This window comes from Anolis carolinensis, chromosome 2 (genome assembly GCF_035594765.1).
Source record: "Anolis carolinensis isolate JA03-04 chromosome 2, rAnoCar3.1.pri, whole genome shotgun sequence".
Classification (NCBI taxonomy): Eukaryota; Metazoa; Chordata; class Lepidosauria; order Squamata; family Dactyloidae; genus Anolis; species Anolis carolinensis.
The window spans coordinates 86,805,715-86,819,704 of NC_085842.1; the positions used below are offsets into that span (position 1 = coordinate 86,805,715).

A 13,990-nucleotide genomic window follows, 5' to 3' on the forward strand; every position below is an offset into this window, starting at 1 on the left:
TGTTTCCCAATGGAACTCTGCTGCAGCCTTAGTTGCTAGGTCTTACTTTCAGGGGAGGCCTTATATTTGGCAATCCCCCCAAACCCCTGCTAGGTCTTATTCTTTGGGGAGGTCTTATTTTCGGGGAAACACGGTATCAGTGTTATAATTAAAAGGTTATTTCAAACAAAGTAATCTTTCCAGAAACAGGTTTGATTTTAAATTTAATGTTCTGTGTCTTATCATGTGGGAACCATTGTGCATTTTCTCAATTTACAGGATCATAATGTTTCCTCAATCTGCAACGTTTGACAGCCTGTTTGTTATTTATACATGTGTGGTGAATGGCAGTGCTAAAAAGCGGTGGGTTCCAGCCTTTGGTCCTCCAGGTGTTTGGGACTTCAGCTCCTACTATTCCTAACAGCTGGTAAACTGGCTGGGATTTCTTGGAGTTGAAGTCCAAAACAACTGGAGACTAAAGGTTGGGAACCACCACTGCTCTATGGCAAAGACCATCCCATATTTGACCTGCCTGTGAAATTACCTAGTTGTGGTTGGCATTAGGCAATCTGTGAATGTGATAGTTGCTGAGATAGGAAAACCCACATTTGTATACAGTGTTCCCTCACTTATCGCGGGGGTTAGGTTCCAGGACCACCCGCAATAAGTGAAAATCGGGGAAGCAGGGACACTATATATTTATACATTATTTTAGTAATTATACACTTTTTAAAGTCTAGATCAACCAATTGTATGTTGATAAATCGCGTCCTTCTCCTTCCGTTGCTGCTTGGGCTCCTTTTCTCTCCCTTTGGCTTCTCCTTCCTCCCTTCCTTAGGCTGTAAATTGTAATTTTTAATGATTTTTAATAGTCTTTTAGAGTTTATTGAAAAACCACGAAACAGCGAATCCACGAAAAGTGAACCACGAAGTAGTGAGGGAACACTGTATTTTGTAATTTAGCTGATGGTCAGTAAGAACAATGTAATAGGAAAAAAAGAAGGAACAAAAAACCCCTTGATTACAGTAAAACCAGAGTAACAGTGATGTCAAACAATAGCCTTGACAATTAAGAGCTTGGCAGAATAATATCTTTTTTGCTAGCTGTCCAAAGGAGGATTAGTGGGGGGGGATACTACATTTGGGTGCAGCCGCACAAAATACCCTGTCTTAAGTACCAGCCAAGCTTTCCACCTGATAGATTAGTAGCAAGGACATAGGAGGATGACAGTAAATTGCAGACAAGTCATATTGCTGTAACAGCTATTACATATTTAATATTGGCTTACCTATAGCATTAAGATTAGAGTCAGATCCTTTCATGTTCCCCAGCCCAAATTCATGTTTTGAGTAGGTCAGAGGTATCTCTTTATTTGCTTGTTGTGAAATGGTTTTGCAGGGTTGATGGGCTCATGGAAGTTCCTGTGTTTTATTTTTAACTAGCTGTGCCCGGCCACGCGTTGCTGTGGCAAAGTATGGTGGTATGGGAAAGAAAGTATTGAGGAATTGGTGGTAGTTAAGGTCAAGGGTAAAGGTTTTCCCCAGACATTAAGTCCAGTCGTGTCTGACTCTGGAGGTTGGTGCTCATCTCCATTTCTAAGCCGAAGAGCCGGCGTTGTCCGTAGACTCCTCCAAGGTCATGTGGGATGACTGCATGGAGCGGCGTTACCTTCCTGCCGGAGCAGTACCTATTGATGCACTCACATTTGCATGTTTTCGAACTTCTGGGTTGGCAGAAGCTGGGGCTAACAGTGGGGGCTCTCTCCGCTCCCCCAATTCAAACCTGTGGCCTTTCGGTCCAGAAGTTCAGCAGCTCAGCGCTTTAACACGCTGCGCCATCAGGGGATATTATTTCCTAAAGGTTGTGAATATACAATATTTCTGATTGGTTTTTTTGTTTGTTGGAGGCAAGTATGAATGCTGCAATTAGGAAAAATGATTAGGATGTAATGGCCTTGCAGCTTTAAAGCCTGGCTGTTTCCTCCCTGAGTGAATTTTTTGTTGGGAGGTGTTAGCTGGCCCTGATTGTTTCCTGTCTGGAATTCCCTTGTTTTCAGAGTGGTGTTCTTTGCGATATTTTATGTGCTTCTACTGTCTGTGGCCCTGAGAAAACAGAGGATTTTCCAGACTTTGATGATGGGAATACTTTGTTGGGAGGTGTTAGCTGGCCCTGATTGTTTCCTGTCTGGAATTCCCTTGTTTTCAGAGTGGTGTTGTTTGTGATATTTTATGTGCTTCTACTGTCTGTGGGCCTGAGAAAACAGAGGATTTGCCTGATTTTGATGATGGGAATACTTTGTTGGGAGGTGTTAGCTGGCCCTGATTGTTTCCTGTGTGGGATTCCCCTGTTTATTTACTGTCCTGGTTTTAGAGATTATATTGTTCTGCATTATTCTATCCCAGTAATTATTTCATATTAAAGAAGAATCTCACTTATCCAACATTCGCTTATACAATGTTCTGGATTATCCAACGCAGTCTGCCTTTTCATAATCAATGTTTTTGTAGTCAGTGTTTTAAATTCATTGTGATATTTTAGTGGTAAATTTGTAAATACAGTAGAGCAGGGGTCCCCAAACTAAGGCCCGGGGGCCGGATGCGGCCCATCGAAGCCATTTATCCGGCCCCCATGGCACAAGGGCAGAAGGGGGTTGGGCTAAATGACCCAAGGGGTCTCTTCTTCTCTTACAACCATTATTATTATTATTATTATTATTATTATTATTATTATTATTATTATTATTATTATTAGAAATACAACAAGATGAGTCCACAGCAGATACTCTGCTGGCTGTTGTATTGGATCACACGTCAGACCCTTCCCAAGTGTCTAGGACTGTGTGATGTATCGGCGAATAATGCGCGCAGATCCCAGTAAGGTGGCCTTCTGCAGCTGGCAGGTGGGTATTATGTCAGCGCCAATTGTGTTTAAGTGCAGGCCAAGGTCTTTAGGCACTGCACCCAGTGTGCCGATCACCACTGGGACCACCTTGACTGGCTTGTGCCAGAGTCTTTGTAATTCGATCTTTAAATCCTCATATCGTGTCAGCTTTTCCAGTTGTTTTTCCTCAATCCTGCTGTCACCTGGGATTGCAACATTGACAATCCATACTTTGTTTTATAACACGATTGTGAGGTCAGGAGTATTGTGTTCCAAAACTCTGTATTATTATTATTATTACAACTACTGCTATTATTATTATTATTATTATTATTATTATTAACATTGAGGCTGGGTGGCCATCTGTTAGGGGTGCTGTGCTTGTGCTTTCAGTGCACAAAGACAGAAAGGGATTGGACTCAATGGCCCAAAGGGTCTCTGCCAATCCTATTATTATTATTATTATTATTATTATTATTATTATTATTATTATTATTTTATTATGACACAGCAAACACGATAGATATACTGGATTTCATATCACAAAATCACAAGTCGAACACTTCCCAAGTGTCTAGGACTGTGTGATGTATTTTCGGATGATGCGCGCAGATCCCAGCAGGGTGGCCTTTTGCAGCTGGCAGATCGTAATTTTGTCAATGTCTATTGTTTCCAAATGCTGGCTGAGATCTTTTGACACGGCACCCAATGTGCCCATTACCACTGGGACCACCTGCACTGGTTTCTGCCAAAGTCTTTGAACTTCATTCTTGAGGTCCTGATAGCGGCAGAGTTTTTCCTGTTGTTTTTCGTCAATGCGACTGTCACCTGGGATGGCGACATGAATGATCCAAACCTTTTTCTTTTCCACAACTGTGATGTCTGGTGTGTTGTGTTCCAGAACTTTGTCAGTCTGGATTCGGAAGTCCCACAGTATCTTTGCATGCTCATTTTCCAATGCTTTTGCAGGTTTGTGATCCCACCAGTTCTTTGCTGCTGGCAGGTGGTACTTGAGGCATAAGTTCTTAACTTATGCCTCAATTATTATTATTATTATTATTATTATTATTATTATTATTATTATTATTATTATTATTATTTATTGCTGGGTGGCCAACTATAGTCCGGCCCTCCAACGGTCCGAAGGATTGTGAACTGGCCCCCCATTTAAAAAGTTTGGGGACCCCTGCAGTAGAGTCTCACTTATCCAACATAAACCGGCCGGCAGAACGTTGGATAAGCGAATATGTTGGATAATGAGGAATTAAGGATAACCCTATTAAACATCAAATTAAGTTATGATTTTACAAATTAAGCACCAAAACATCATGTTAGACAACAAATTTGTCAGAAAAAGTAGTTCAGTACACAGTAATGCTATATAGTAATGACTGTATTTATGAATTTAGCACCAAAATATCACGATATATTGAAAGCATTGACTACAAAAATGCGTTGGATAATCCAGAACGTTGGATAAGCGAGTGTTGGATAAGTGAGACTCTACTGTAATTACAACATAGCATTACTGCGCATGGAACTACTTTTTCTGTCAAATTTGTTGTATAATATGATGTTTTGGTGCTTAATTTGTATAACGATTACCTAATTTGATGTTTAATTGGCTTTTCCTGAATCCCTTCTTATTATCCAACATATTCACTTATCCTGCTGGCCTGTTTACGTTGGATAAGTGAGAGTCTACTGTATATTTCTAATCTTATATTATCTGCTCAGAACTGGATTATATGAGGCTCCTTCTTCACAGCTGTATAAAATGCACACTGAAGTGGATTATATGGCAGTGTGGAGTCAAGATAATCCAGTGCAAAGCAGATAATATAAGATTATAAATGGGTTATATAGCTGTGTTGAAGGGCCTTGAGTCTACACTGCCATATAATCCAGTGCAAATTAGATAATCTGTGGAAGAAGTCTAAGTGAGGCCTAAATCTGCCTGTCCCCTAACTGAAACCTGGCTGTCCCTTGGTTGCTAGGCAACCAAGTGGGCAGAGATTAGCCCTCTAAACTGGCAGCAATTGGATAAAAAAAATTATTGCTCTCCCTCTAATTAGGACTTTATTTTTCTTTTCTTTTTGTTGTATCAACCTTGAGGCGTGGATGATGGGTTGTGTTGTCAAATTTTGAGGTTGGGGGGCCTGTACTTTTGTTGTTTTGTGAATTGCCGTGATGCCATCACTCTTTTATATATATAGATGCTATACATTATTGGGAGCCAAAATATGGTAGCATACAGTAAATACTTAATACCCATTCTTTAGTACCTAAGCTGTTATATGGGGTACAGACAATGTGGAATCTGTGTGTAAATAGTACGCATTGACTATTAAATTTGGACACCAAATCTGAAATTTTTGGTGTGAATTTTCACACTTGTGGACATAAGGATATAAAAATGCAACTAAGGAAAAAGAAAGTATGCCTACATTTGCAGAACAAAATAATTTACTGTAATATGCATCTCTCTCTTGTGCAGTATCTAACATGTAGCTAATCTCCTCCACTGCTTAACTCGTTAAAAGCATCTTGGATTCATCTGATTTTTCAGGCATGGTTGAACTGTACATTTTTCCTTAACTCCCTCTCAAAATTCAGTATTGTATTTGAAGTTTAAAATTCTGCTGTTCTGAAATAACATTCAGCAACAAACTCAATGCAGTAGTATTACAAGTGAGGGGAGGCTCGAACCCCATATTTCCCTTCTTTCTGACCTTCTGTACCCATTCTTGTGATTAGGTTGTGTTGAAAGTATTATAATGTTTGCAAAATTATATAGTTCATGTTTAGCCAGTAGGTCTGTACCTTTAACTGGTAGTATGCTTGTATTTTGAGCTTTATCAATCAGATACAGGTGGAGCTATGTTTTTCATTTATATATTCTCTGCACTTTGCCTGTATTCTCTCTTTGAGTTTTTTGTTCCTGCATTATGCTTCTGTTACAGCATTAAAGTAAGATGACTTTATGCTACAATGTAGTTTTTTATTTGACCACATTATTTCGGGGCTTTGTTTCTGTTGCAGCTTTATTCTATTTTTCTTTGATACTCTGCAACCTAAGGTTTTTACCTTTGCTAACAGGTTGCACTCAAGCTAATCCTTCAGTACTTCCTCATCTATATTATGTGTATATATGCCTTCAAGTCACCTGTCATCCTATGGTAACCCCATGAATTTCATTGATTTTTCTTAGGCAAGTAATGCTCCTATTCCTTCCTCTGAAATATATCTTATAGCATCTGCTATTCTTTGTTATCCAAGTATTAACCATGGCTGAGCCCACTTGTCTTCCAAGATTAATTTTTTGCGGTTGCAGTTAAATGTGCTGATGTTATGCCATCTCCTTTTGGTGTGTACTTTGTATGGATGCTTGCAAGTTTTCTCATTCACTAATCATGATATCAGACATATTCAAGGCATTTTCTGAGCTTTTAGAAAATTATACAATGGATAATCTATAATGTTTTTATTGTTCTTGATCAGTGAAGAAATGAATCTTTTAAGACGAGGTTAAGTGCTTTCCTTTGGAGCCAGACCCAGGGTGAAATTTATGGCTTTTAATCCTGCTCATTTAGAGGAGAGCCCCTCAGTCCTTTGGCTTTACTCCCCAGAGCATTAGAGTCCTTGCTTTAGGATGTGGGGAGTGAAGCAGTTTTGTATGTTGGAAAGGGGAGGAAGACAATTTTGTCTTCTGTAAATGGTCACTTCTCTCTTACTAAAACACTTGTAGGATACAATTTGTCTCTTTGGCCAAATGTTATGCAGCTTGTCAATCAGTAGATGGATGGAGGCTTAGGCTGTAGTAGGTGTTACATCTCCTCATTCCTGCTTTTGTCTCATAGTAGGAATGGGAGGAATTCAGATGTAACCTATGTATGTAGGTATGTCTGAAAATTAAGGAGCCACTATATGTGTGGAAATTACTCCTTCACTTGCTTTCACAAATGTCCCACATGAAGAAAGACTTGCTCATGGCAACTGAGAATACATTAATGTTTGCAGTGTATACACTCTCCTCTCAACAATAGGAGAGCCATCACACACACATAAGCACCTGAGCTTGTGAGGTGTTCTCCAAGTTTGATCAGCTTATAACACAGGATCACTGGCCAAGTCCGACCTCTGCTATAGCTACCTATCAGTCTGGCAGTTGAACTAGACTGAAATTATTTTTTCTGCCTTAATCACCTTCTATTTTGGCCCTTTGTTGAGATATAGGAAGCACAATTTGATTGTATTCCGTGGGATCCTGTGATTTGTCGTCGTTTGAGGGAGGCACTAGAGCTCTCTGGCTGAGAATTCAAAATGCCTCTCCTAAACTGCAGTGCCCGTCATAGGAGGAACCATACCACATGTGTCTTGCAAGCAAGCAGCCTCCCCCACCCCCTGGACTTCCAGAAGAGCGTGTTGGCCACCAGTGAAATTCTGGCCAAGACAGTTGGAGCAGCTCTGGGACAGTAGTGATTCCAATGTCTCCTTGGTGTAGCTGCGGTGCTTGTGATATCAAGTAACTTGTTGCTTCCTTTGGGAGCTGCAGTCATTTGTCTTTGCCGTGTGGTACTGTTTGTAAAAGGACAGTTTTAGAAAAATAGCAATCCTTTTCTAGTCATCTTTATCATTAATTGGAGTGAAGGGAGTACTGCTGTCAAAAAAAAAAAGGAAGGACGTGAGTGAGTTACAGGTAGACAGAAAGAAACCGTACTACCAGTGGCTAATTATCTGGGATGTAGAATGAATGCACTATATTTATATGTGTGTGCATTCATTCTAAGACTCTTGAGACTTCTGATAAACTTTGATGGTGTTTCCTCTCTGTTTTGCAGACTTCAGACGCATGTTTATTTCTGGGCTCTCTGGTGGTGATTTTAATCCTTGAGAAACCACTCATTCCACCCCATGCAGCTCTCCCCATGCCTCCAGAGTGTGACAGGCGTCCTACGCAATGTGTGTTTGTCAAACCATGGAGGTGGGGAAGCACGGCAAGAACACAACCCACACAGGGGACCGAGGGGTCCTGCTGGAGCCTTTCATCCATCAAGTGGGTGGCCACAGCAGCATGATGCGCTACGATGATCACACGGTGTGCAAGCCTCTCATCACCAGAGAACAACGCTTCTATGAATCCCTGCCTCCAGAAATGAAAGAATTCACGCCCGAGTACAAAGGTGAGTTGCCCAACACCTTTCACACTGCTGTTCTGCTATTTTCTCCCCATCATCTATTCCAAAAAGTTACAAGCAGCATCCATGTGACATCATCCCCTGTATTTTGAGAAGATGTCATTTATGAGAATCATAATTACATGTCCTGAGACAGCTGTTCACTAAATGAATGCTTTATAGGAAGTTGTTGTTCGTGAACAGTAGTTTTAGAGCCCAGTCCTGAGCGTGTTTAGTTCAAATTTTAGTTCAGTGGAACTCACTTTCTTCATGCTCAAGGCAACAATCTCTAGGTTACATGCTAGATTTCTTCACATAGAAATGTGCTCAATCACCAAAGAAGATAACATGCTTGAGACATTGAATTTAGTTCACTTCCTGGTGGGGAATAAAATGTGGCGAATAAAAAAAGGTGTCACTGAGGTCATATGTATTTACTGCTGGAAAACATATATTCTTCATAGCCTACTTTGTTAGGCGGTATTTCATGTTCTATTCCTGGACATTAATTATATGATTTTAAGTGAATACAAAAAAGATGTCGTATTTCACATCTAATGCAAAAGGTAGATTTTCAATTTGAAAATGTTATTCTATAGTGAAAGGTTTATTTTTATGGTATTTTGAATTCCATGCTGAGAGAAAGACAGGATATCAGTTAAATAGCTACTTGCAGACTTTTTGCCCATGAAGAATTTCTTAACATAGTGCAGGGATTTTGTTCAGGGCTGTCTTAGTTTGTCCAGTTCTGCCAAGTTACTTGGCACTCTGTTTCTGATAAACAAATATAGTATAAACTCAATTAAATAAAGAGGAGGGTTCACATTTTTTGTCAAACTTTTTTTGGACTTGGAAGTAATACTTGGTGATGCAACTAAGATTCCCAATTCCAGAAACTTAAAAGCAGTGCTAAATTAATTTTATCTGTAAAACATTGATGGGGAGAACGAATGTTTTTATAAGTCAACAGAAGCGAAATGGAACACCATGAATGAGCACAGCATTTCTTATGAATGAGATTGTACATCATGTCATAACTGAGAAAGGTGCATCATGTTATAGCAAAAGAGCATGACTCTTCTCAAATACATGTTATTCTTTTGGTAGGGTTTCATAAGATACACATTTTAAAAATTAATGCCAATGTAGGACAAAGGAAAGGCAGGCTGCTATTTGTCACATTGATACTGTGTGTGATAAAATTCCTTTCTTACTGAAACATTATCCTTCACCAGTAAGAAAATTAGATTGCATCTCAGCCTGAAACCATTCCAATTTATTTTAAGGATAGTTCTCAAGAACTTGTGATTATGCCAACAAATTTGACAAAAGTGACCTATGAAAACTTGGAAGACATTATTTGGGCAGATTCTGTGGATATTAGCTACAACTGAAACTACCAAATACAGAGAAATATTTACTTACTTCATCTTCATGGAATATACATTTAACTACCAGTCTAGTGTAGTGTAGTCTTGTGTTTCTCAATAAACGGAAACAGATTTAAAAGGATGGATTTGCTGATCTGAAATTTAAATTCTAGTACTTTAAAAGTTAGTTTTCAAACTTACTTCACATTTTTGTAAGACGATTTTAGTGATGGGGTTTATTGCTATTGCACTGGCTGCATGTATGTCCCACTTATGGATCTCTTCATAGAGATTCAGGCACCATAGTAAAATTGGTGCCATCTTGCAGTAGCGAGACTACAGTGTATGTGCTAAGGCATAGTGCTTCCTTTGGATATATCTATTTGTCTGTTACTTACATACTTCATACACAGTCCCAAAGAGATACAACATCAAATAGTATAATCTTCTGTGCAAAAAGTCCCTTCTTTGTTGTTACTGACTGCAGCTGGTCACTTTTCTCCTAATAACTAAGTAACTGGTGTGCCTTCAAGCTATCCTCTGGAAACTGTTTATACAACTCATTGTCAATGCTACATAATTATTTTTAAAGCCTTATTGTCTTTTAATAAAAACAATTAATTGATTTGACTGCTTGCTTGCTTTTTAGCCCTTCTTTCTCTCAATATAGGGACTCCCTACTATGCAGCAACAGTTCTTGTCCATGCGAGTAATTAAAGTGGTCAAAGGATACCTGAACATCTCGTCATTTTTGTGGCTCATACAGAGATCATGAAGTTCCTGGAGAGGTCACAGTAACTTAGCCTGTAGATACACTTGGGCTCACACAAATGCAAAAATCTCATGCCCTCCTTTCTTTTATTCTCTTGGGAGTCTGTTTATAGTCATCTCTAGTCCAGTCCTAGGTGTTAGCATCTTCCTTCCATTGCTAACTTTGTAGTTGTTGCTGCCTGGTAAGAATTCTCATCTGAGACATGTCTCATACAGGCCTTGTTTCTGGCAGGTGTGGTTTCTGTCTGTTTTGAGGGAGACAGCGATGGCTACATTAACCTGGTAGCATATCCCTACGTGGAGAGTGAAGCATTGGAACATGAGGATACACCAGAGAGGGACCAGCCTCGTCGTAAGCACTCTCGCAGAAGCCTCAACCGGTCAGGCAGTGGCAGCGATCACAAAGAGGAGAAAGCAGGATTGCCTGCTGATTGCATGGAAAGGTATAATGTGTTCCTGCTTCTTCTATATTCGTTCAGTCATAGTTATGCAGAGGTTGTTACTTTTAATCTGCCCTTTGTTTTTAGTTCGATTAAATAATGCACTTGTGTGTGCCTATTGTGTGTGGAGACGGTTCTGAGACAGTGTAATATCTGCAAAGGAGGAGATCGTTCCTAGCCAGTAGGTGAAGTGTTTAAACTGCCCCATTTCTCAACTTAATCAATTAGGGAAGACAGCTGGGTTGAAAATCCACAAAGGTTAACCTCTGCTTTAATCTAACAGGAGCAATCCACAGCAGCAAAGGTCTTAACTTGTGAATTATATTTTGCCAACAGCATCCAGGACACAAGGGGTCAGAAGAGTTTCCATTCAGATGTTCCATTTCAGATGCTAGATGGAAACAGCAGTGTGAGTTCTGAAAAAATCACCTTTAATCCATGGAGCTTGCGTTGCCACAAACAACAGTTGAGCCGCATGCGTTCAGAGTCCAAGGAACGAAAACTCTACAGTATCCTCCAAAGGCAGAACTCAGCACACTATAGTGTATATTCAGTTATTCCTTTCATGGTGAGAACCTTGGTAGGCTTTGCGATGAACAGAGTTTTTCCTTCAGCTAAAAGAGACTTATAGGCTTTCATGGTCCCAGGCCTGACACTGCCTTTTTTTGCTTATCTGTGGGCTTTGTGCCCTTTTTAAAAAATTCTTGGCCATTTCTGTAACCCAACACTAATATCTGCAGGAAAGGAAATTGGCTATTGCTTTCAGAATTAGGATTTTCTCCTCCATTATGGGGTCTTTCCCTCTGAATAGGCCACTCAGGGCCCTTCCACACTGCCATTTATTCTAGTTCAAAACAGATAATGTGGGCTTTTCTGCTTTGATATTCTGGGATATAGGGCTGTGTGGAAGGGCCCTTAGTTTGAAAATGGAATACTGATTTCCTACAGTCCCACATTTTATGAGATTTTGTGTTTGATGTCTTCCCTCTTTCTGTTTGAATATATATTCTCGGCCAGAATGTTCTCTAGAGAGAGGCCCTTGGGGATCTATAGTAATAAAAAAAGGCAGTTTGCACCTTGAGAGATATATTCTCCTTGACCATTCCTTCAGAATTCCTTTTGCTGGAGAATGTGGTACATCACTTTAAGCTTCCCTGCGTGCTTGACTTGAAAATGGGGACCAGACAGCATGGCGATGATGCGTCAGAAGAGAAGGCTGCTCGACAGATGAAGAAGTGTGCACAGAGCACCTCAGCCACGCTAGGAGTACGAGTTTGTGGAATGCAGGTATTGTATGAGCTGCTACTAAATGTGGCTGCTGATACATGATTTAGGATGGGTATCCTCCTGTGCACAGGACAGATGGCAAGATTTGACAACTGTTGTAGACACCTGAAAAACTATGAGAGAAAGGAATGACAGAGAAAGACTTGTATGAGGGATGTTGTTGGTTGTTATTAACTTACTTTATTGATTGGTTTGATTGAATTCTATCTTGTCTTTCTCTTGAGATGGAATTCAAGGTGGCTGAGAATAATTTTTAAAAGATTATTCTAAAGCACTAGTTTACAAAATAAACAGTATCATTAAAATGACATCGAAACATATTTAAAACAAAATTGTTAGTAAAAGATTTAAAGTAACATCCCACCACTTCGCACACAAACTACTGTTCCACAATAAAAATTCAAAACCTACTGGAATAAAACTACTTCACTTGTCAGCAGAAAGAGAGCAGGAAGGGGGGGGGGCAACCAGACCTTGCATGGAAGGGAGCTTCACAGCCTGGGAGCAGCCACTGGGAAAGCTCTCTCTAAAGTCCTCACCAAAGATACCTGAGAAGGTGGTATGGTTGAGGAAAAGCCCTCCTCTGCAGATTGTAAAATTCAAGCTGGTTTTCATTTGGAGATAATAGTTTTTCAGATAATCTGAACCCAAGCCATGTAGGGCTGTAAAGGTCAGAATCTGCACTTTGAATTCTTCTTGGAAACCAACTAGTAGCCTGTGGATCTGTTTCAACAGGGAAGTCACATGATCCTTCTAGGCAGCCCCAGTCAACAATTCAGCCACAGCATTTTGGACCCACTGAAATTTTTGAAGTTTCCAAAGGGAGCCCCACATTATAGTGGTCTAAACAAGATGTGATCAAAGCATGTGTCACCATAGCCAAATATGACTTCTAAATGAACAGGCACCGCTGGTGCAGTAGTTTTAATTATGCAAATACACTCCTAGCCACAGATGTAGGCTGGGCATCTAGACTCAGATAGGAGTCTAGGAGTGGATCCAAGCTGTGAAATTGAGATTTCAGGGGGCATGTAGCCGCATCCAGCACAGGATGAATCTTTGATCCTATTCCTTGATCTGCTTCGGACTGACCAGGAGCACTTATCTGTTTTATGTGCAACTGGATCCTCAGTGCCATATAATAATGCAGTTTGGAACTTTATAATATGGTCAGTATAGACTCATATAATGCAGTTCAATGCAGTTAAATTGTGTTATATAGATCCATACTGCATTCAAGTTTTGGTTTGTTGATGCACATCCAATCCATTTCCGACAGTAAACACTGGTTAAAATAGAAACCGCTTCCTTGGAATTGGATGGAAAGAAGAGTTGTGTGTTATCACTCTGCTGCCTAAAACTGAACAATATCTCCCAGCAATTTCATATAAATATAAAACAGCATGGTGGACAGAACTGAGCCCAAGGGAAACCACAAGTCAGGGTGTTGGATAGGCATTGCCAGAACCACCTTATGGGTTCATTCCTCCAAAAAAGACTAGCGCCACTGTAAAACGGTGCCCTAGTTTATAGTAGCTGTACTCTTACAGCAGTGAATTTTGATTAGTTTATCAATCTTGTGAATACCTCAGATTAGGGCCCACTGCACATAATGTCAAGTAACAGTAGGATGACACCTTTGAGTGGAGCTGAGGAGTTGGTGCAGAATACTGTCAACTATTTAACAGCAGAGATTCCAGTGCCTTACACTGACTCCTTAGCCTAAATTTGTTCAGCCCCCTTGAACTGTTACAGGTGTAAAAACAAGCAACACAACTGGAAATTGGGCTTCTTGAGGTGGCAGTCATACTTTGAGGTTAATATCTTAAGATGTTCAGTGTTGTAAAATGAGTAGAACTAGACATGGAAAACAACACATAGTCTCAGAGATGCATGGATATGTGTTGTCCATTCATTGCCATGGTTGACAAGACATTTCTTATGAAATCATACAGGGCTGCCTGGTTTTTCAAGTGTGTGGTGTAACACGGCATCCCAAACTTGCAAAATGCATAGAGTATATTTCACAGGCAGTTGCCTGTCTTGCTTTGAGTGACAGTGGTCCCCCAAATGCACCTTCACAGC

The 13,990-nt window shown here is 40.1% G+C and overlaps 1 protein-coding gene across 2 annotated transcripts in view; it reads left to right on the plus strand.

Moving 5' to 3' along the window:
• The window catches only part of ip6k1 (inositol hexakisphosphate kinase 1), a 45,498-nt gene that overhangs the window by 24,920 nt on the left and 6,588 nt on the right, over positions 1–13,990 (plus strand). Inside the window, exons 1-5 of one of the 2 annotated variants that reach the window (XM_008105004.3) lie at positions 5,780–5,830; positions 7,702–8,043; positions 10,411–10,621; positions 10,955–11,127; positions 11,730–11,905. In XM_008105004.3, the coding sequence (XP_008103211.1) occupies positions 7,821–8,043; positions 10,411–10,621; positions 10,955–11,127; positions 11,730–11,905 (783 nt within the window). In that variant the 5' untranslated portion in view covers positions 5,780–5,830; positions 7,702–7,820. Of the gene's footprint in view, positions 1–5,779; positions 5,831–7,701; positions 8,044–10,410; positions 10,622–10,954; positions 11,128–11,729; positions 11,906–13,990 lie in introns of those variants that run through there. The other variant, XM_008105002.3, reaches the window with a different exon arrangement.